Source organism: Schistocerca serialis, chromosome 8 (genome assembly GCF_023864345.2).
Source record: "Schistocerca serialis cubense isolate TAMUIC-IGC-003099 chromosome 8, iqSchSeri2.2, whole genome shotgun sequence".
NCBI lineage: Eukaryota > Metazoa > Arthropoda > Insecta > Orthoptera > Acrididae > Schistocerca > Schistocerca serialis.
The window spans coordinates 337,717,138-337,741,347 of NC_064645.1; the positions used below are offsets into that span (position 1 = coordinate 337,717,138).

General features: G+C 42.0%; 1 protein-coding gene across 1 annotated transcript in view; it reads left to right on the forward strand.

Annotated features, from left to right (window-relative positions):
- Positions 1–24,210, forward strand: part of LOC126416617 (DNA mismatch repair protein Mlh1) — a 59,884-nt gene that overhangs the window by 25,570 nt on the left and 10,104 nt on the right. Inside the window, exons 5-10 of the mRNA XM_050084372.1 lie at positions 1,447–1,664; positions 1,774–2,084; positions 7,850–8,023; positions 8,104–8,167; positions 8,631–8,820; positions 12,784–12,953. Coding sequence (XP_049940329.1) covers positions 1,447–1,664; positions 1,774–2,084; positions 7,850–8,023; positions 8,104–8,167; positions 8,631–8,820; positions 12,784–12,953 — 1,127 coding nt within the window. The remainder of the gene's footprint in view (positions 1–1,446; positions 1,665–1,773; positions 2,085–7,849; positions 8,024–8,103; positions 8,168–8,630; positions 8,821–12,783; positions 12,954–24,210) is intronic.

Sequence of the window (24,210 nt, forward strand, 5' to 3'; positions counted from 1 at the left end):
TAACTATCATGTATCACATTGAATAGTCCTTTCTTCTTCAAAGACTGCCATGCTTACTTGGCAAAGTTGTGTTGTAAAAATGTGGCACATCTCAAAATGGCAACTTCTGATGCTATCTGGCTGGCTCATACTGCTTGCAGTTTCTCTTAGATGTAATCTCACAGTTGCTGGAACACATGCCATTGCTAGACTGTTGCAGAATGTGGTGTTAACATAGTGGGACTCAACTGCATTCAGTGGCAGTTATTTGCATTAGTCTCTGTCTCCGTGTCCTGGTACACGGATGGAAAGGAGCGATACTGGGGCCAGGCCCTGGGCTCCCTGTGGTGTCACCGCCAGACACCACACTTGCTAGGTGGTGGCCTTTAAATCGGCCGCGGTCCGTTAGTATATGTCGGACCCGCGTGTCGCCACTATCAGTGATTGCAGACCTAGCGCTGCCACACGGCAGGTCTAGTCTAGAGAGACTCCCTAGCACTCGCCCCAGTTGTACAGCCGACTTTGCAATGTTCATCATTAATGGATTAAAGTTAAGTATCAAACTAGCTACGTCCGCTTTCTGAATTCTAATTCCTTGTCATGTTCCAGACCTCACGTTAGTACAGTTCTTCCCTCCTCACGCCAGCCTGCGTGAGCTAAAACGCGTGCATTTCGGCCTCCTCTAGTAACACGGTGTTGGCTCTTCTGCCAACCCAACACTCCCGTATCATCTTAAGCCAGGACAGTTTTTCTTATGCACATTCTTGAAACAAATAGTATAGTTACAGAAACCAACAAATCTTGATTGCCTTACACAGGAGATGTTACAACATGCCAGGCTGTCCTTGCAGCATCATGTTCTCATGTTACTTGTAAAGGTCATCATTTGCAGCAGTTATTTACTAAAAAAAGAATCTAGTGAAAGGTATATTGTGTACCACATTTTGCAGCTATATGCAAAAAGAACTCTAGTTCTCTCATCTACAACATGATACAAATGACGCTGTTCTGGCCAAATAAATTAAGAAGGCTCAGAATAACTTAATGTTGTTAAACCTCAATGACACTGTGAAACTTACTGAAAATTTCTTTGTAATTCACTATTAAAATGGGAAGACATCAATTCAGAGGCTGTTTAGCTTTCTTAAATTTTATTTTTGAAAAATAACTTTGTATTCACCGACTCTCTCCTTTAGCTAAGGAGAACTTTATAAAAGCTTGAAGAAAATTGTTTAAAAAATAGAAAATGATCTGTACCCGTGCAGTGAGAGTTAGTTATAGAAAGATGATGTGTGTCATCCAACATTAGATGATAATTTATTTTACACTTGCAGAGTGTATTAGGATTTTTAATTTTCTCTTTTAGTAGCTCAGTTTTCTCATCCGTAATTTTTGAGGCAATAATTATGCTTACTCACAACAGATATTACCAAATTCACTAATGTAAACTACTATATATGTTTACAGGCATAAAAAAGGAAATTGAAGATATGTATAACAAATTTTTGACAGATGGTGGCCCATTTGTTTATTTACGATTAGACATTGATCCATCATTTGTGGATGTCAATGTTCATCCTTCCAAGAATTTAGTATGCTTTCTTTACGAAGACGTCGTCATTAAAGCATTGCGTATCCATGCAGAGAAAGAACTGCTTCAGTGCAAGGACACTCGCAGTTATGTGGTGAGTATGACATGCGGTCTTCCTTATTTTTTTCTCTGTATAAGTTGTCTCTCTCTACTTTCTACATATAAGTGGTCATATACAACATTCTAAATCTATTTTTATGCAGGTTCAGCAAGTACTATCCCCAGTTGTCAAAAAAGTGACTGATGCAGACAGTAAGATATATGACCATAAGAAAGTTCGAACAGATAGCAAGGAGCAGAAATTGGAAAAATTCTTTGGTCCGACTGAGACAAATTTAAGTACCAGTGACAAAGAGATCTCAAAGACAAAACTTCCAGAGAAGTGCGATGGGATCTCAAGTGTGAAAGAAAAGGACAGTGATACATCTGACAACAATGCACCTCTGCAGAATGGAGATGCATTATCAGTACAACAGAATAAAATTACTAAAGCATCAGGAAAGACAGTGAAAAGGTACTGGACCCGTCTGCTTCTGCCGTGTTAATAACTTGGTAATATATGTTGGTGATGTAAAAGTTTTTGTATAGCCTCTATTTAAATTTTACACTATGGGATATTGTAAGCAGATTTAAAGCTGGCTTCTGAATTAATTTATTTAATGCAGAACTAAACACAAGCAAGACATTTTACATATTATGTTGTACTTCCTGAGTGGAAGTTGTCCTCAAAGACATAAATTGCTATTGATGGCTCCATTCTTGTACTGACTGATTTTAGAATTTTGCTTCTAGTTTCATTTGCCTTCTGCAATTTTTCTTCCAAGGAGATTTTGTATATTAAGATTTAAGATTGTCTCTCAGCTGAGAACATCCCATTGGATTGCCACTTTGAAGTTTCTTAATTTTATCTGTGTGTGTGTGTGTGTGTGTGTGTGTAAATAATAGAGGTTTCCATTTTTTTTTTTTTTTTTAAAAAACCGTGTACCATTTGTAATTCACTTTATATGGTATGTGACGGTGCAGATTCAGATGACTACTGCTCACATATTGCAAACTTTCATGTGCAAATTTTTCAGAAGAAAGTAGTAAAGATTGCTGAAATGACATAGTTTTCCCCTTTGTCAGAGTTTATGCTGCTATGAAGATTTGCAGTAATTTAAAGCAGTATGATGACTTCCTTCAGTTATCAGGTTGAAAAGATAAATTTGGGAACAATGCATCAACTGTTGCTTTTTGGCAAGTTGTTTGCAGACAGTTGACTGCAGAGCCTTGGAAAATGAATATTGAAATGATGAAATGTTTACATGATTCAAGTAGAGTGAATTTTAGCTTCGTAGTGTTTATTACTACCTATTCACAATTTTATCTACAGCCAAAGATTGTATTGAAATCAAATAATTTAAAACGTGTTGACTTATTAATATTTACTCATACAAGATTCCACACATACTCACCACTGTCATAAGTAAATGGAGGTTAATAAGTGCTGGTTAGCCACAAAAATAAGAGTATAGGATGGCTGGAATATGATAAAAAAGTGTTCTGTAATACAAAATATTCCTTCTAGTCTCATATTTTTTCAAGCCAGTGTGTATGCCAACAATAAAAAAATGGTTCAAATGGCTCTGAGCACTATGAGATTTAACACCTGAGGTCATCAGTCCCCTAGAACTTAGAACTACTTAAACCTAACTAACCTAAGGACAACACACACATCCATGCCCGAGGCAGGATTCAAACCTGCGACCGTAGCCGTCGTGCAGTTCCAGACTGAAGTGCCTAGAACCGCTCGGCCACACCGGCCAGCGCCAACAATAAAGCGGAACTATCTGCATTGTACATAAATGTTATTGCTAATGATTTCTAAGCATAGAGCACTATTTCCACTAATATTTATATTCTTTTTGATTACACTAACCTGTTGTGAAGGTGATCATTACTGATTTGTAACTGGTTATAGAAAAGATAATACAGCTCATGCATTCAAAGAGTGATATAAATACTAAAATATCAAGCATCTGGTTTGATTTTTCTTCGTTGTTACAATGTTAAACTTCATCATTATTACCTTTCTTTTTCTGTCCTGTTGTGTGTTAGTGAGTGTTGCCCCACATTATTTGTAACGTAAGTTACCTTAAACTGTTTCAGTACTGCTGATGAATGAAAAGGTTAACCCAAAAAAGGTGCTCCTTCACACATGTAACAAAGGAATTTGCCCTTCCACCCTTCCTTTTCTCCTCCCATATCTGTTGCCCAGCAGCAAGACTCCTCTTTCCTCTTTGGCTTCATTACCATTCTGACTGAAATATTCTTCCTAATAGTCTGCTGCACTATACTTTCTTGTACAGCTGGATGAGGCTCATTCTTCAGGTATTATCTCTCTAAATAATTTTTTTCATGTGGCTATATGTTTGTGAGGGGCATTGTAATGGTTCCATCTCAGCTGTTGTTTACACATATTTATTTTATTTAATTTGCACAGTTGGCCAATAGTTCAAAATTAAATAAAGTAAAAATGTTAAAACAATACCTGAAGCGGAACCATTACAACGCCCTTTATCTCCTTTCATTTTACACATAGAAGCTCTAAGGAGTATCCTTTCTTTGCCAATTACCTATTACCTTTTCCTACATCTCATTTTCTATTTCCTTTATGATTGTCCTATCTCCAATTTTTAGTCTCAAGTTATACCTGAATGGCATAAATTTTAGCCTCTTTGTTAGTGATTTCTCTGCTGTCCATGGAAGAACCTCATCAAGTCTCCCATTTTCTAGCTCACAGCAGTCTCTCTCTCTCTCTCTCTCTCTCTCTCTCTCTCTCTCTCTCTCTCTCTCTCTCTCTCTCTCTATCACACACACACACACACACACACACACACACACACACACACTTAATTAACATTCCCACACTTAATTAACATTCCCACAAAACACCTACAAACTAACTAATTCATGCCAACATTGACATTTATTGCAAATAACAGTATGATGAGTAATGCATAGAAGTTGTTGTTGTTGTTGTTGTTGTTGTGTTCGTCAGTCCTGAGACTGGTTTTGTGCAGCTGTCCATGCTACTCTATCCTGCTTCTTCATCTCCCAGTACCTACTGCAACTTACGTCCTTCTGAATCTGCTTAGTGTATTCATCTCTTGGTCTCCCTCTACGATTTTTACACTCCACGCTGCCCTCCAATACTAAATTGGTGATCCCTTGATGCCTCAGAACATGTTCTACCAACCAATCCCTTCTTCTAGTTAAGTTGTGCCACAAACTGCTCTTCTCCCCAATTCTATTCAATACCTCCTCATTAGTTATGTGATCTGCCCATCTAATCTTCAGCATTCTTCTGTAGCACCATATTTTGAAAGCTTCTTTTCTCCTCTTGTCCAAACTGTTTATCGTCCATGTTTCACTTCCATGCGTGGCTACACAGAATTACAATGTCCTTGGTGAAACTCAAAGTTTTTATTTCTTCTCCATGGATTTTAATGCCTATTCTGAATTTTTCATTTGTTTCCTTTACTGCTTGCTCAATACACAGATTGAATAACATCGGGGATAGGCTCCAACCCTGTCTCACTCCCTTCCCAACCACTGCTTCCCTTTCATGTCCCTCGACTCTTATAACTGCCATCTGGTTTCTGTACAAATTGTAAATAGCCTTTCACTCCCTGTATTTTACCCCTGCCACCTTCAGAATTTGAAAGAGAGTATCCCAGTCAACATTGTCAAAAGCTTTCTCTAAGTCTACAAATGCTAGAAATGTAGGTTTGCCTTTCCTTAATCTAAGAAAGTCGTAGGGTCAGTATTGCCTCACGTGTTCCAATATTTCTACGGAATCCAAACTGATCTTACCCTAGGTCGGCCTCTACCAGTTTTTCCATTCAAGTCTCTATATCCTTACATTTGTCCTCTAGCCATCCCTGCTTAGCCATTTTGCACTTCCTGTCGCTCTCATTTGTGAGACGTTGGTATTTCTTTTTGCCTGCTTCATTTACTGCATTTTTATATTTTCTCCTTTCATCAATTAAATTCAGTATTTCTTCTGTTCTCCAAGGATTTCTACTAGCCCTCGTCTTTTTACCTACTTGATCCTCTGCTGCCTTCACTATTTCGTCCCCCAAAGCTACCCATTCTTCTTCTACTGTATTTCTTTCCCCCATTCCTGTCGATTATTCGCTTATGCTCTCTGTGAAACTTTGTACAACCTCTGGTTTAGTCAGTTTATCCAGGTCCCATCTCCTTAAATTCCCACCTTTTTGCAGTTTCTTCAGTTTTAATCTACAGTTCATAACCAATAGATTGTGGTCAGAGTCCACATCTGCACCTGAAAATGTCTTACAATTTAATACCTGGGTCCTAAATCTCTGTCTTACCATTATGTAATCTATCTAATACCTTCTAGTATCTCCAGGCTTCTTCGATGTATACAACCGTCTTTCATGATTCTTGAACCAAGTGTTAGCTGTGATTAAGTTATGCTCTGTGCAAAATTCTACCAGGCGGCTTCCTTTTTCATTTCTTACCCCCAATCCATATTCACCTACTACGTCCTCCTCTTCCTTTCCATACTATCGAATTCCAGTCACCCATGACTATTAAATTTTCATCTCCCTTCACTATCTGAATAATTTCTTTTATCTCATCATACATTTCATCTATTTCTTCATCATCTGCAGAGCTAGTTGGCATATAAACTTCTACTACTGTAGTAGGCGTGGGCTTCGTGTCTATCTTGGCCACAACAATGCGTTCCCTATGCTGTCTGTAGTAGCTTACCCGCACTCCTATTGTTTTTATTCATTATTAAACCTACTCCTGCATTACCCCTATTTGATTTTGTATTTATAACCCTGTATTCGCCTGACCAAAAGTCTTGTTCCTCCTGCCACCGAACTTCACTAATTCCCACTATATCTAACTTTAGCCTATCCATTTCCCTTTTTAAATTTTCTAACCTACCTGCCTGAGTAAGGGATCTGACATTCCACGTTCCGATCCGTAGAACACCAGTTTTCTTTCCCCTGATAACGACGTCCTCTTGAGTAGTCCCAGCTCGGCGATCCGAATGGGGGACTATTTTATCTCTGGAATATTGTACCCAAGAGGATGCCATCATCATTTAACCATACTGTAAAGCTGCATGCCCTCGGGAAAAATTATGGCTGTAGTTTCCTCTTGCTTTCAGCCGTTCGCAGTACCAGCACAGCAAGGGCGTTTTGGTTAGTGTTACAAGGCCAGATCAGTCAATCATCCAGACTGTTGTCCCTGCAACTACTGAAAAGGCTGCTGCCCCTCTTCAGGAACCACACGTTTGTCTGGCCTCTCAACAGATACCCCTCTGTTGTGGTTGCACTTACGGTACGGCTATCTGTATTGCTGAGGCACCAACGGCAAGGTCCATGGTTTGTATGCACTGTTGTGGAACACCCTGATAGGTTAGCCCTGAGAGTAGCAGAACATTATGCTGAAGCAACTGCCACATCCTCTCAGCATTTAGTTCCTGTCCAAGTATCCCCCTCTGCTCTTGGGAGCTGTTTTCGGTATTGTGTTCAGCTAGGATGTTTCACTCAGTTCATTAAGAAACATTTTGCAGCACTGGTAGGGAATGCAAAAGATTCTTTTGTTGAACTTTTCCTCCCTACTGTTAAGACAGAAGAGTTTTGACACATGAAAGGATCCCATTGTAATACTTTGGGAAGAACTGCATGTGCCACACTGTGTCCTTACAGGCTATGCAGGGAAGTTCTTAGAGAAAATGACCATCTCACTTCATATCTAGCTTATGAATTGATGATGCTCCATACTCAATTTGGGTTCAGTTCAGGCTACAACATTGTGCCACTGACATTCTGAGTCTGCTGGAGGCAGTTGCACAAAAGGTTTTTCCTTGTAGCAAACACATAATGGGTGATCAAGTATTATATTACAAGTAAGTGTTACAGGACATAGAATTATTTTGTGCCCCTCCGCTAATAATGACTACTATTTTTAGATAGTGCTGACCTGAAGCAACCACAAAATCAGAGCCTTTATTTTCATAAGGAATGATCAACTGAGAGAACAGTTAATAGCTAAACTGCAGAAAATACTACATTCTGTTTTCTCCTACTGCAGTGTGTAAATTAAATAAATAAAAAAGTACAAAAAGAAAAAAAGGCGTTTCTTGCAGTTTACTGTGTAAATTATTGCTAATTAGCACTGCTCAAAGTTCACTGAAGTATTTCTTAAAACTAAAAATAATTAAAAAGATGCATTGATTTGTATTGTTTATTTCAGGCGCATATTCCGTCTCACAAGTTTATTGCAATTATGTAAAACAGTAAGAGACAGTGTGAATGAAGAGTACAAGACAGTTTTGAACCAGGCTACATTTGTTGGTTGCATCAATGAACGTTATGCATTAATACAACATGAACTCTCTCTGATGCTTTGTGACACATATTTATTAACGTAAGCTTTTCTTCTCTTTTTTTTATGAATATACAATCTCCATGTAATAAATTTGATTTGACTGTTTGATTTTCTTTCAGTAGGGAACTGTTGTACCAAAAGATCTTACAGGAGTTTGGAAACATGGCATGCTGGGATCTGTCAGTAAGTACAGTTCTTATGTTCCTTAGCTGTGTATGAAAGGTACTACAGCCTTTCTAAACTTGACTTGTTATTAATGTGCAATCAGTTTGATTCCCAGCTCGTCTAACATGGTATATATTTTTTTTAGATGCTCTTTAATCCGTGCAGACAAATGATGCATTAATTCTTTTGTGGAAGGCCACAGTCCCCTCCTTCACTGTGTGTGCGAATATGACCATTTATAGAAAAAAAAGATCTATGTTTCGTGTCAGGTTATTGATAACATTTTTGTGCAATGTTTCAACAACTGCTTTAATTGGAAACTTACTTCTAATTATTTTTCTTGATTTTTCCATAACTGTGCAGTTGCTCAGTTTAAGTGATATTACTGTCATCAAAATATTGAACACAAACACAATGAAATGGGTTACTCATTCAGTGAAATCAAGAAAACTAAATTAATTATATTGTTAAAAATTTGCAGGAGAATCCACTTCCACTGCTGGATGTCCTAAAGCTTGGCTTGAATAATGAAAATACTCATGCTGGAGAAATCCAAGAACAGAAAGCCATTGAACTGAAGAATCTTTTAAATGTGAAAGCACCTCTGCTCTATGATTATTATTCAATTAAAATTGATGATGGTTTCATTTTGAGGTTACCAAGAGTTTTAGGTAATCAACTTTTTTAATGTTTTAGTTGATATTCAACTCATTTATGGGCTAATCACATATTAATGTATGATATGCAACAACCTGTGATAAAAGATCAGTAATTCTAAATACACTAATGGAAAAAAATTACAACACCAAAAAATAATTAATGTAGAGTAATGAAATTTCGGAAATACATTTGTCTACTTAACTTATTTAAGTGATTAACATGGCAAGATGACGTGTTAATGCAAGTGCGAGAAAAGTCATTGCAAATGTGAAAAAATCACACCATATAGCATAACTTCAAGTGTAGATACAGTGTATCTAGCACACAGACAGGTTGGTTGCAAGCCTTCAACTGGCCTCCTCCTAACCAACGCAAGGCCATCGCTGGCATTGAGGCAAAACCATCTTTCATCAGAAAACACCAACAGATGTCCACTCTGTCCTCCAGTGAGCCATCACTTCTATAGGCATCTGACTCTGAGCTGTCCTTGAAGTGACCATTTTGTAACAGTTCATTGTCACTGTGCTGCCAACTGCTGCTTAAATTGCTGCTGCAGATGCAGTGCTATGCACCAGAGCCCCATGGTGAACTGGACAGTCATCCTCCTGTTCTTCTTGTGACCATACATTCTCGTGATCACCTCTGCCAGCAATCACGTACAGTGGCTATATTCCTACCAAGGCTTTCTGCCATATCACAGAAGGAACATCCAGCTTCTCGTAACTCTATTACATGACCTGAGTGAGGTGTTGATGATGACATCTTTGTTACCCTATTTCTTGACTAATATCAACTCACCACACCCAATCTCAAAGTTAACTAACGCTCACAACAGTTCCAGCATTATTTAAAGCAAGGCCAATTTGTGTCCTCATAGTGGGGCTACTAGCGTCATTCTGACGCAACTGGTGTGAAATTTGAATTGACATTGTTTTTCATATGTAGAAACATGCCTACCAGTGTCTCCTCAGTGTTGATATTTTTTTCTGTCAGTGTATTATGCTAGTAGAGGGGTGAAATGTATTCATTTCTTCTCAGATTCTCATATGTGATGCTATCAGCATGTGAAAGTGTTTGAAGTATCTGAGAATAATAATTATTAAAGGATACTGTTTTGCTCTGAGAAGAAAAACTCATTAAGATGTCTGAAATTGGCACACTTCGAAAATCACATCTGATTTATAATTAACCAAAGAAAGTTGTTGAGATATTTTTTTCCTTGTTAGGTAAAACAAGTAGAATTCTTTGCTCTTGGTACAGATAAGCTATATTTCATTCATGAAAAAATGGCTAATATAATTAAGGTATTAAGAGACTTTTCAGAATTTATGAGAATACACATGGAGTGATGACAGTCCCTCAGAATTATTGGTATCCTTGGGAGAACTGTGCATGATGAAATTGCTCCATTGGGTATGTAAGATTTGTGAGACAAGTAAGATAATTCAAGGAGAAGTGTTAATCCCAGCACCAAAGAAGACAGGTGAAGGATTCACAATTTAGAGACAATAATTCATGAGCACCCAGAGCCCACTTTGTGAACACCTTCCTGCAGGAGGCACTCAAATGAAATGTCTGCAGTATCTTCTGACATAAAACTGGTTCAGTAGGCTTGAGACCAGTTGAAATTATTAAAGTGTGTTATCTCAGGAACCTCTTCACTTACTGAATGATCTCAGCAGGCCTACTGTCGAAAAGTTGGTCAAGCTTGAACAGCAACGTCTCAGTCATATTGTGAGCAGCATGCCAAGGAACATCCAAGTACATTACAATGCATAGTTTGAAGCAATCTAGTATTGAATGTTACCCAGCAGCAGATTTCGATTTCGCAGACATCTTGTTTCGAACAGACAGATTTTATTTTGGTTATTCTTTTGGGTTTATTTCAGAATAAAATTCCATTGAATCAGAGTCCACACATATTGGCAAATATACAGACAGTGCAAAACTTGTTATGAGCAGTTTATATTACCATACTGTAATATAGTACCATCCATGGTGTGCATATCACTAGTATAGAAGGAAAGACAGACACTACAGTGAAGAAAATATTCCTACTGTTGTGTAGGAGGCAACTAAAGTGATGCTTCACTAAAAACAGAAACACAAATATAAAGAATCAAATAAATGGAAAAGATGTAAGTAAAATTTGTAGGGTAATGATTTTCATTTTGAAATAAAGTAGTGACTGAATTAACATTGTTGTGGGAAGTATGTGATAAGAGTTGAGCTCTGAGTTCCTATGAAATATCTCTGAATACCTACTTGAACTGAAATGGGTCTCCCCCCTCTTCCTACCCTGTTTCCCTTCCGTACCTCTGTCCACCTGCCTAAAAAACCACTTATAGACACTCACATGCATAGAGTTTGCTTCTCTTCCTGGTGTTGCTTACCATTTTCTGTTTCACTTGTTTATTTGTTTGTATCATTCTTCTGACCGTTTGATGCAGAACGACACAACTTCTTCTCTTATGCCAGCCTTTTCTTCTCAGAGTAGCACTTGCATCCAATTTCCTCAATTATTTGTTGGATGTATTGGAATCTCTGTCTTCCCTTAAAGTTTTTCCACGTTATGGCTTCTTTTCATATGGTAGAAGCTATTCTCTGATGATTTAACACATGTCCTATCATCCTATTCATTTTGCTTACTGGTCAGTGTTTTCTGCATATTTTGTTCCTTGCTGTTTCTGTGAAGGAACTCCTGATTTCTTATGTATCAGTGCACTTAATCTCCAGCTTAGCTCTATCAGCACACCTCAAACAATTCGATTCTCTTTCTTTGTGGTTTTCCCACTCCGTGAATATTTTCCATACTGTACATTCCCAGAAATTTCTTCAAGGTCTGTGTTTGTTACTAGAAGACTTCTTTTAGTGAGAATATCCTCTCTGCCTGTGTTGGTCTGCTTCCTATACCCTATTTGCTCCATCCATCATGTGTTAGTTTGCTGCCAAGGTGGCAGAATTTCTTCACTTCATTTACAGTAAATCGGTATCTATACTTCACAGTCAACCTTACAGTGTCTGGCAGAGGGTATTTTTGGTACAATTAGGTTCCCTCCCCCAAATCCTTTTCCATTCACATTTGGTGCATGTGAGAAATGATTGATGTTAAAGCTCTGTATGACAAATTTCTCTAATTTTCTAATCTTAATCATTTTGCAAGATGTATGTGAGAGGAAGAAGTATGTTGTTGACTGTTCTTGGAATGTAAGCTCTTGAAATTTCAACACTAAACTCTCTGTGATGAATATTATCTCAAATGCAGCATGCGCCACTCGAGTTTGTTGAACACCTCCGTAATGCTTTTCTGCTGACCAAACAATCCCATAATGAAATGTGCTGATCCTTGTTTATTTAATCTTTCCATATTCTGGGTTCACTATTCTTTCCTTTCCTTTCCATTCCATTCAACACCTCCTGTAATTCTTTCTCACTTTCACCAAGGATAGCGGTGTCATTAGTGTATCATATTACTGACATCATTTTGACTTCAATTTTAATTCTACTCCTGAACCTTCCTTTTATTTTCAGCATTGCTACTTAGATGTACAGGTTGAACAGTATGGGAGGAATACTGCATCTTTGATTTACATCCTTTTTAATCCAAAAACATAATTTGTGGTGTTCCATTCTTATTGCTCCCACTTTGTTCTTGTACATATTGTGTATTATCCATCTTTACCTGTATGTTACATCTGATTTTATGAAAATTTTGAACATTTTGCACCATTTGACATCGTCAAACACTTGTTTCAGGTCATCAGATTATATGGTGTTACGATTTTTCTGAAGATTTGCTTTCGTTATTAAGCACAGTTTAAGAACTGCCTCTTCGTGCCTCTACCTTTCCTATCTCCATCAAAAATTTTCTTGTAGGCTGAGTGACTCATGTGTGAGAAGATTCACATTATAAATGCCACAAACCCTATTAAAAATCAGCTGTATTAGAGCTATGAAAAACTTAATTTTTTCAGGAGAACTAAAGCCTAACATTGGGTACATACCAAATTTTTTTGTCCAACTTGCCACTGCTGTTGTTTGGACAGAAGAGAAGCCGTGTCTCCACACCATAGCCCGAGAGCTGGCTGACTTCTATGCATCTGACTTTTATTTAGCAACAGGGAACCAGTTCCATCCATTTCGAGTGAGTATAATAACTGCATTACTATTTAACTGCTAATTCTGGTATTTGGCTCTGTGAAAGTTAAATGCCCACCACAGGAAGTGGACATAGATGGCTATTAGAGAGTATAGTATCACTGCAGCACTTTGATCAGATTGAGAGCATGCCATCTGTCTCACTACTTTAATATGTCAATAAATAGCGTTCCTTGCAGCTGATATAAGTACAGCCACACAGTCAGTCTGTTCTGTACTCGCTTCTGATATTGCCAGGTACTATCATCGCTGTGCTGTTGACTGTTCAATAACAACCTTGCTTGGGACTTGGTTCTCCTTTCCAGTCACCTTTGGATTGGGTCTCTCTTTGTTCTTGGTCTGTTGACATTGTTGGGGCAAAAGTCTCTCTTTGTGCCACATTGTTGCATAGCTTGTTTGAGCTTGTGTTAGTCTGTATCTTGTCTGTTGTCGCAGTCAGTTGTGTTTAGCTTGACTACTGCTTGGTATTGTGTTCTCTTCTGCATGTGGCCCTTTCACTTTGCGGCTTCACCTGTTTCTCTCCTGGGTTCCAATGTGTACACTGATATCTTTCTAAATGCAGATACAGCATTGGTGACAAGGAAAAAGGAAAGTTTCCAGAAAGAGATTTTCACTCTGCAGCGGAGTGTACGCTGATATGAAACTTCCTGGCAGATTAAAACTGTGTGCCAGACTGAGACTCGAACTCGGGACCTTTGCCTTTCGCGGCAAGTGCTCTACCAACTGAGCTACCCAAGCACGACTCACGCTCCGTCCTCATAGCTCCACTTCTGCCAGTACCTAGTCTCCTACCTTCCAAACTTTACAGAAACTCTTCTGCGAACCTTGCACAAGTAGCACTCCTGAAAGAAAGGATATTGTGGAGACGTGGCTTAGCCACAGCCTGGGGGATGTTTCCAGAATGAGATTTTCACTCTGCAGCGGAGTGTGCACTGATATGAAACTTCCTGGCAGATTAAAACTGTGCCAGACCAAGACTCGAACTCGGGACCTTTGCCTTTCGCAGGCAAGTGCTGTACTAACTGAGCTACCCAAGCACAACTCATGCCCCGTCCTCACAGCTCCACTTGTGCCAGGCTGTGGCTAAGCCATGTCTCCGCAATATCCTTTCTTTCAGGAGTGCTACTTCTGCAAGGTTCACAGAAGAGCTTCTGTAAAGTTTGGAAGGTAGGAGACTAGGTACTGCAGAAGTGGAGCTATGAGGACGGAGCGTGAGTCGTGCTTAGGTAACTCAGTTGGTAGAGCACTAGCCACGAAAGGCAAAGGTCCCGAGTTCGAGTCTCGGTCTGGCACACAGGTTTAATCTGCCAGGAAGTTTCAAAAAGGAAAGTGTTTGTTAGTGTGGACACTAAAATGGTTTGCCTACTGGAGCAACAACAACAGCTAATGGAACAGCAGCAACTGCAGATAGATTTGTTACAAAAGTCACTTCAGCTTGAGGTGGACTAACTCCAACCTCATGACACCACTTTGCTCCAGGCCTGAGAACCCCCTGCTGTCAATGCCCCCATACTTCATTTCCACCTTTCAGTGATGCTACGGGGTGTGGCTTAAACAACATTTCACAATGTTTCAAGTCATGGGTGATTCATTGCAGTGATTGTTATTTCTGTCATGGATAGCACCTCAGACTTTTCTTCTGTCCAAAAATTGGCACCTCAGTCTGACTCCATCGCTTTCTTCTTTCAGGATATACATATTCTGTTGACTAATTATTGTTGCTACAGATAATATGAGGTTGCTTCCAGGCTTGAGTTTCACCAGTACTGTAAACAGCCTGTTAAATCGTACTACTCCTGGGTCACTGACTAGCAAGGTCTCAGCTGCAAATGCGATACCACTTGTGCCAGTAAAGGCTGGAAGGCTTTGTACACCGACTTCTTGATTTGTGAAGTGGTCTAGTGGCACCTGACTTGGGGGTCCTCACAGTTACATTGAAACTGAATTACCCATTATTCGAAGACATCTTGCACATTGCACACTTGTTGAAAATTGCGCAGGCTGCTAATGAACAACTCATGGTGAGGCCACAAGATGCAGCAGTTAATGCACCACCATACATTCCACCCTCACACTACGTGTGTCGGACGACCCCCATGTTATAGCACTGTTGTGATTCAGCATTTGTGAAGTCTCTATGGTGTGCAAGTCTGCTGTCGCCCCTTGCCAATAGTCATGTGAGCGGCCCCTTCATGCCTGCAGTATTTTACCACTCACTCCCAAACAAACTGTCCAGATCACTGGGGATCCTGAACGCACTGAAGCAAAGAGGGGCATATCCTATCAGTGTGTTGAAGCTCTGCAACTCGCCTCCATCCCGCGCCACGAGTGCACCAGTACACTGTACATGCACTGCAGTTGGTAGTCCCTCTGGGTGATCCTTTCATGCCAGAAATTATTTCTCATGTTCCACTTTTATCACCAGGATGTCTGTTTCCAGGTGGCTACTGGTGCCACCATTTCTGTGATAAATCAGGCATTGAATTCACAACTGGGCTCACATTAATAGTTCCACCCTCATGACATCTGGGGGCCTAAGAGGACACTTGTATTTATCTACGTGAACAGTTCTTGATCTCTGCAGCACACAAATGCGTTATGTGGCTCATTACATCGTTTGTTGTCAACCACATATCTGCTACAATCATTTTTGTCCTTGATGCCTTACATTGTTTGGGGTTTGTATTTCTGATGAAGTCAAGGTCTAATCAACCGTAATCTCTTTCCAGGAAGTGGATGATCTCTACACAGAATCTTCATCTATATGTCAGCTGGATTTGGGTGTGCCTCAGACTTTAAGGTGCACATCACCCTTTGGCCAGACACCACCCTTTGTTTTTACTGTGCCAGACCAATTTTTGTTACCGTATGTGCTGCTGGGAAGCAGACGCCAGATCGTCTCCAGGCTGCTGGTGTTATAGAATTGGTGAAATCTAGCAGATATGCCACTCCACCAGTCATCATCAGGAAGCCCAATGGTTCTGTCTGATTGTGTGGCGATTTCAGGGCTACTATCAATACCCAATTGCAGGTGGGAACTTATGCTGTTCCCTGTCCGGAAGACCTTGTCACAAACTTGTTTGAAGAACTACTACTCAAAGATCGATGTCACCGGTGCTGACATGCAGCTACCCATAATGAGGAATTCCAGATTGTCATCATCATTATCATTAATAATATGCCTTTTGGATTATATAAGTACAAGCGGATCCCATTTTGCCTCACCTCTGTCCCTGCAGTTTTCCAAAGATGCAGCATATTTCTGCTTGCATCCGATTGTTACAGGACCCTCCTGCTAGGAGCATTTGTAAAACCTCAGCATCCTTTTTATGTGCCAGTGGGAAGCTGGCTTGCACAGATGTTTGTAGAATGCAGGATTTTTCAACCAGAAGTGGAGTATTTGGGGCTCACTAAAGAGGGAATCATGCCCACTGATCAGAATGTTGCTACGATAGATTCCTTTCCCCACCCAATGAACTTACCTGAATTACAGGTGTTTTTGAGTAAAATCAACCGTTATTCTAAACTGCTATCCTCCAGGGGCCACATTGCATGATCCCTCAATCAGCTGCATACAAAGTATTTGCCTTACAACTGGGCCCCTGCCAGTGACCAGGCTTTTCACAATTGAAGACCATGCTGAAATCTGCTCCTTGCCTCAGGCCATTCTCTCCTGGTCAGCAGTTGGTTGTGGCAGCTGACACATTCGCCTGTGGCATTGGAGCAGTCTTAGCACACAAGGTATGCATATGCATCAAAGACATTGGCCCCTGCATAGCAAAACAACTTTAAGATTGAAAAGGAGGCATTGGTGAAAGTGATTGCTGTTAAAACATTTCATGTCTACCTTTTTGAGATGAAGTTCTCTCATAATTACAAAAATAAAACAATGGAAAATCGAGGATGGAATGTAACAATCTTATGAAAAGGAAAGTTGCTACTTACCTTATAGCAGAGATGCTGAGTCACAATAAGAACAACAAAAGGCAGTCACAAATAAGATTTCAACCAGCAAGGCCTTCGCTGAAAATAGACCCCCCCTTCCCCCCCCCCTACACACACACACACACACACACACACACACACACACACACACACACACACACATGCAACTGGTGCACACATGACTGCACTCTCTGACCACACTGCGAGCAGCAGCACCAGGGTATGATGGGAGTGATGACTGGGTGGGTGCAAGGAGGAGGCTGGGGGTGGGGAGGGGGACGGATAGTAGTGTAGGGGTGGACGACAGTGAAGTGCTGCTGGGGAGCATGCAGGGACGAGGTGGAGAGAGGGTAGGGTAGCTATGTGCAGTCTGGAGATTAGATGGAGGGCAGGGGGGAGGTGGCGGAAGGTGGGGGGGGGGGGGGGTGTAGAAGAAAAGGAGAGAAGATAGAAGTAAAATGACTGGATGTAATGGTGGAGTGAGGTCTGTGTAGTGCTGCAATTGGAACAGGGAAGGGGCTGGATGGGTGAGGACAAAGACTAACGAACGTTGAGGCCAGGAGAGTTAAAGGAATGTAGCATATACTGCAGGGAAAGTTCCCACCTGCACAATTCAGAAAAGCTGGTATTGGTGGGAAGGGTCCATATGGCACAGGCTGTGAAGCAGTCATTGAAATTAAGGATGTCATGATGGGCAGCATGCTCAGCAACAGAGTGATCTGCTTGTTTGCCTCAGTTTGTCAGTGGCCATTCATGCGGACTGAGAGCATGTTAGTTGTCACATGACTGATTTCACAGGTAGCCCAACCTTTGATGGGATAGATGATGTTTGTGACTGGAGTAGTGTGTGTTGTGGTGGAATGATGTGGGGGACAGGTCTTGCATCTAGACCTATTACAGGGATGTGAGCCATGAGGTAAGGGTTCGGAGCAGGTGTTCTGCAGGGATGGCCGAGTATATTGTGTAGGTTCGGTGGGCAGCGAAACACCACTGTGGGAGAGGTGGGAAGGATAGGGGGCAGGACATTTTTTGTTTCAGGGCATGATTAGAGGTAGTCGAAACCCTGGCGGAGAATGTAATTCAGTTGCTCCGGCCCTGGGTGGTACTGAGTTATGAGGGGAATGCTCCTCTGTGGCTAGATGGTGGTACTTTGGGTGATGGGAGACGAAAGATAAGGCACTGAAAATTTGTTTTTGTACGAGATTGGAAAGATAATTACAGTCTGTGAAGGCTTCAGAGAGACCCTCGGTATACTTCGAGAGGGACTTCTCGTCACTGCAGATGTGACAATCACAGATGGCTAGACTGTATGGAAGGTACTTCTCGCTATGGAACGGTTGACAGCTGTCGAATTGGACGTATTGCTGGTGGTTAGTAAGTTTGATATGGATAGAGATACTGATGTATCCATCTTTGAGGAGGAGGTCAGCATCTAGAAAGGTGGCTTGTTTGGTTGAGTAGGACCAGGAGAGGCAATGGGGGAGAAGCTGTTGAGGTTCTGGAGGAATGTGGATAGGGTGTTCTCATCCTCAGTGCAGATTGCAAAGATGTCATCAGTGAATTTGAACCAGATGAGGGGTGTAGGATTCTGGGTGTTTAGGAAGGATTCCTCTAGATAGCCCATGAGTAGGTTGGCATAGAATGGTGCCACGCAGGTACCCATAGCCATACCCCAGATTTGTTTGTAGGTAATGCCTTCAGAAGGAGAAGTAATTGTGGGTGGCCATCTCAAAAAAAACTTTCCACCTTGCTCACTTCCTACTTCTGCCTTGGAGTACCACTGTCTACCACCCTTACAACAACCTCTAAATCTCCCCCATGTCCCCTCATAGCTGACAAACCCTGTCTCGCTGACCTGTACCCCACCCTCCTAAACTTCCTCCCACCAACACATGGAATCCAGGACCTAAACAGACCCGAAACACAGTCATGACCCTTTCCTCCAGAAGCCTTAGCCCCACAGAAATATCGGTCCTTTCCAAATGACTCATATTTTGCACCACTCACAAATTCAATCATGCAGGACTTGTTAAAAACCTTCTCGCCTTCTCCCAGCCTCTACAGTGGGAACACTTTTCCACCACCAACCCTGCCAACCAGACTCAATCAAAGACCAATGTTGAACCCTGCCTAACTCAGTTCACTCCTCCATCCAACCATGATCCACCCCCACTGCCCCCAAATCACCCCCTGTTAACTTTCCAGTATTTCTTAACCTCGAACCTTGCCTCACCATCACTCCCCAAATCCCCCAACATGCAAGCTAACCTTACATCCACAGAAAGAACTTCAGTTCACTGTAGGCCCATCCCAGAACCTCTCCCCAGAATCCATCTCTCTGCTCACCCCTACCACTCCCCGCACTCGTACCTTCTACATGCTTCCTAAAGTCCATAAACACAACCACCCAGGACACCCCATTGTGGCTGGTTACCGTGCCTCCACTGAGAGAATCTCTGCTCTCATAGACCAACACCTTCAGCCTCCTTCAGCCTACTACCTGGAACCTACCTATATAGAAAATACCAACTATTTCCTCCAACAACTCTCCACACTTCCTGTCCCTTTACCACACGGTGCCTTGCTCATCACTAATGATGCCACCTCCCTTTACACTAACATCCCTAATTCCCAAGGCATCACTACTGTTGAACACTATCTTTCCCAAGACCCAACAGATTCCAAACCAACAACCTCCTTCATACTCACCATTACCAACTATACCTACACTCACAATTACCTCTCCTTTGAAGGAATTACCTACAAACAAATCCGGGGCAGAGCTATTGGCACCCACATGGCACCATCTCATGCCAACCTGTTCATGAGCCATCTACAGGAATCCTTCCTAGACACTCATAATCCTAAATCCCTCATCTAGTTCAGATTCACTGATGACATCTTCGCGATCTGGATCGAGGATGAGGACCCCCTATCCACATACCTCCAGAAGATGGATACATCAGTACTTCTGTCCATATCAAACCTACTAACCAGCAGCAATACCTCCACTTCGACAGCTGCCTCCCATTCAATACCAAGAAGTCCCTTCCATACAGCCTAGCCACCCGTGATTGTTACGTCTGTAGTGATGAGCAGTCACTCTCGAAACATACCGAGGGTCTCACTGAAATCTTCACGGATGGTAATTGTCTTCCCAATCTTGTACAAAAAAAGTCTCTCGTGCCGTATCTTTCCAGTCTCCCACCATCTCCCAAAGTCTCACCATCCGGCCACAGAGGAGCATTCCCCTCATAATTCAGTACCACACAGGACTGGGGCAACTGAATTACTACCTCTTGTCGTGCCCTGAAATGGGAAATGTGCTGCCCACTACCCTTCCCAGCTCGCCTACAGTGGTGTTCCCTCATCCACCAAACCTACACAACATACTCGACCATCCCTACACAACCCCTGCTTCCAACCCTTACCTCATGGCTCATAGCCCTGTAATAGACCTAGATGCAAGATCTGTCCCATACATCCTCCCACCACCACCTCCTCCAGTCTGGTCACAAACATCACCAATTCAATCAGAGACTGGGCTACCTGTGAAATAAGTCATGTGATCTGGAAGCTAAGCTGCAACTACTGTGCTGCATTCTGTGTGGCCATGACAACTGACAGGCTGTCTGTCCACATGAATGGCCACCGACAAACTGTGGCCAAGAAACAAGTGGACCACCCTGTTGCAGAGCATGCTGTCCACCACGACATCCTTCATTTCAATGACTGATTCACAGCCTGTGCCATTTGGATCCTTCCCACCAACACCAGCTTTTCTGAATTGCACAGGCAGGAACTTTCTCAGCTATATATCCTACATTCCCGTAACCCTTCTGACCTCAACCTTTTCTAGTCATTGTCCTCACCCTTCCAGCCCCTTCCCTGTTCCCAATCCAGCACTACACAGACCTCATTCTAACATCACATCCAGTCTCTCTACTTCTCTCTTTTTCCACTACCCCTGCCCCCCTCCCACCTCTCCTATGCCCTCCATCTAACCTCTCAACTGCACATAGCTACCGTACCCTCCTCTCTCCACCTCATCCTTGCATGTTTCCCAGTTGCACTTTACTGTCCTTCACCCCTACACTACTATCCCTCGCCCTCCCCGCCCCAGGCTTGTCCTTACTCCTATTACACCCTGGTTCTGCTGCTCGCAGTGTGGCTTCAGTTGCCAGAGACTGCAGTCGTGTGTGTGTGTGTGTGTGTGTGTGTGTGTGTGTGTGTGTCTCTTAATTATGGATGACAAACAATTGGTGGCATTATTCATGCCACGTTCCAGCCTTCAGGAGCAGACAGCCCAGTGCCTCCAGTGCTGGGCATTGTTCCTGAGTGCATACAATTATACCATTCCATATAAGCCTACTACACAGCATTCTAATGCTGAAGTGTTCGCATCTACCCGCTGGCCTGGACTCTGATTTTGACCACCGAGATATCTTCTGCTTCCACATTGATATGAAGTTTCAACATATGTTCGGTGGTTTCCCAATTACAGTCATTTGTGTTTCTTCCATCTTGCAGCAAGCCTTCCGCTGAGTGACCCATGGCTGGCCAACTTACCTCGCCTGCCAGAAGAATATTTCTCATAGGCTCTCAGTTGTAGATGGTGCCATTCTTTTGGATTGTGACATTGACACACATTGGGCAGTCATTCCAGAGAATTGAGCCAGCAGGTGTTGAGGTTGCTGCACTGGGAACATTGGGGGGGGGGGGGGGGGGGGGCGGCGGCGAGGGAGGGGGGGCATCTTGCATGAAGAGTTAGCTCGCCGACATGTGTACTGACTGAGGATCAGTGGTGACATCAAAAGGATGGTCTGCCTGCCAACCTACAATCTCTCACCCCCCCCCCCCCCCCTTACCTACACCCCCCACCCCACCCCACCCCGGAATTGCATCCTTCTTGATTTTTCAAGCATGTTTTTGAGATCAATGTGGTTGCTCATCATGGATGCTTACTCAAAGTACACATATGTTATCTGTATGCTGTCCACCACAATTGACGCCCAGGTTTCAGACACTGATGGGTTGCCTTGCACGTTGCTCTCCAACAATGGACGGCAATTCAGAAAATGCTCTTTCAGATAATTCTGTGAGGCCAATGACCTACAAAACATATTAGCAGCCCTCAGTTCCATCCTTCCTCACATTGTAAAGTGGAACATCTCATTCAAACTTTTTAAGCAGCTTATACAAAAAGCTGTTTAATCCTATGCCACTACGTCATTCTGCCCTGTTTTTGAGCACTTATCGAATCACACCAATTGACAGTCATAGACTTGCCAAGCTTCCTCACACCTGGCAACTGCTGGACCCTGCTTCATCTTTAGACACCACCCTCTTCAGAGCCCCACTCCTGTCCCTCCCAGCATTACCTGCCTGCCAGCTACATGATCCCGCTCCTATGGGAGTACTGTAGTTTGGATGCCAGAAATAGTATAGGAGACCCACAGGCAGTGTTTTACTTTGATCCAAACACAGAAGGGCTTGAGTGCTGCCACCACAATCTCCTCTGGCCTTGAATGCAAGCACTGCATCTCCCACAATTTCCTCCACTTCTTCCTGATGACAGTGTAACGCTGCGGCTGGCGTCCCTGGTGGCCTCCTAGGACTCTCCACTGTTGCACCAGCAGTACCTTCTGTATCAAGTGGATCATGGGAACTTTGTGGCATTCCTATAGCCAGTGATATCCCGATGGATGCTGTCAGACACCCTGCCTTCCTGCAGCTTGCGCTCATATGGCCCGGATCTTTGACGGTACCGTCATTCCTCCCCAGGGTGTTCCCGCTCTTACATGCCTGTTCCTGGGGGGAGGGATCTGGTGTCAGGTTCTGCAGAAGTTGAATGTCTGGTAGAGGAAATGCACCTAGATGGCCATTAGAGGGCATAGTATTGCCACTGCACTGCACTACACTACACTGCACTCACACAGCGAGTGCACCACTCGTCTCGCCACTTGAATGTGCCAGCTAATAGTGTTCCTTGCAGCTGGTATAAATACTGCTACCCAGCAAACGACCAGTTCATTCTTTACATGCATCTGATATTGTCAGTTACTGCCATTTCTGTACAATGGAATTATTTGATAACAATCTCCTTCACTCTTGATTCTTCTCTTGGGTCCCATTTCGGATCCTTCTCTCTCTCTCTCTCTCTCTCTCTCTCTCTCTCTCACACACACACACACACACACACACACACACCATGAGATATTTTCCTTTCTCTTGACATTACATTCTGTAATGATATGATGGAACTGCAGTGGGACTGTAAATGATGGCCACAAAGGTGAAAGTTGTAAAAGATCTTGAGTCGTTGTTCTCTACTTTTCTTTGTATTCCCAAAAAAATAGTATGGTTCTCCTGAAATGAGTCTGTGGGCTTGGAGATTTTTTAATATTTTTTTTTTTTTTTGTGGCGTATTAATATGTAGGTGCTGTTTCCATTTGTTTTTGGTCTCAGAATTTTTTGAAGAACTATCCTCTCTTTTTTGTGATACTTTTTTGTTTATTGTCATTGAGTTGTTGTTAGTGTCTTTGCAGAGTTGTTATACTGACCTTTCTGGTTCTTGTATCCTTTGTGTCTGTTTTACAAATTACTTCTCCAGTGTACTGAATTTTTGGAGTTAATTTATTATACCCATAAAGGCTGAAATTTTGGCTGTAGTGAAAATATAGGACAGCAGGATTTCATGGAGGTTGGTATAGAAGTGCAGCTTGACTGCCTGGTTCAGCACTTCCGTCATAACAGCCGGGTGTGTTCGAGAACATTTTATGTACATTTTGCCTCATATTTTGGCACTTTTGCAATAGATATTTTTGAGTAATGTAATTACGGCACACAACATAAAGAGTAAAAATATTTTGTTTCAATCCATGTTAGTCTTTTTTGGTTACTTGTTTTACTTGCCATGGTTCCTAGCAAGTTGTACTACTATTTTTCTTGACTTCCGGAAGGCGTTCGATACAGTTCCGCACAGTCGCCTGATAAACAAAGTAAGAGCCTACGGAATATCAGACCAGCTGTGTGGCTGGATTGAAGAGTTTTTAGCAAACAGAACACAGCATGTTGTTATCAATGGAGAGACGTCTACAGACGTTAAAGTAACCTCTGGCGTGCCACAGGGGAGTGTTATGGGACCATTGCTTTTCACAATATATATAATTGACTTAGTAGATAGTGTCGGAAGTTCCATGCGGCTTTTCGCGGATGATGCTGTAGTATACAGAGAAGTTGCTGCATTAGAAAATTGTAGCGAAATACAGGAAGATCTGCAGCGGATAGGCACTTGG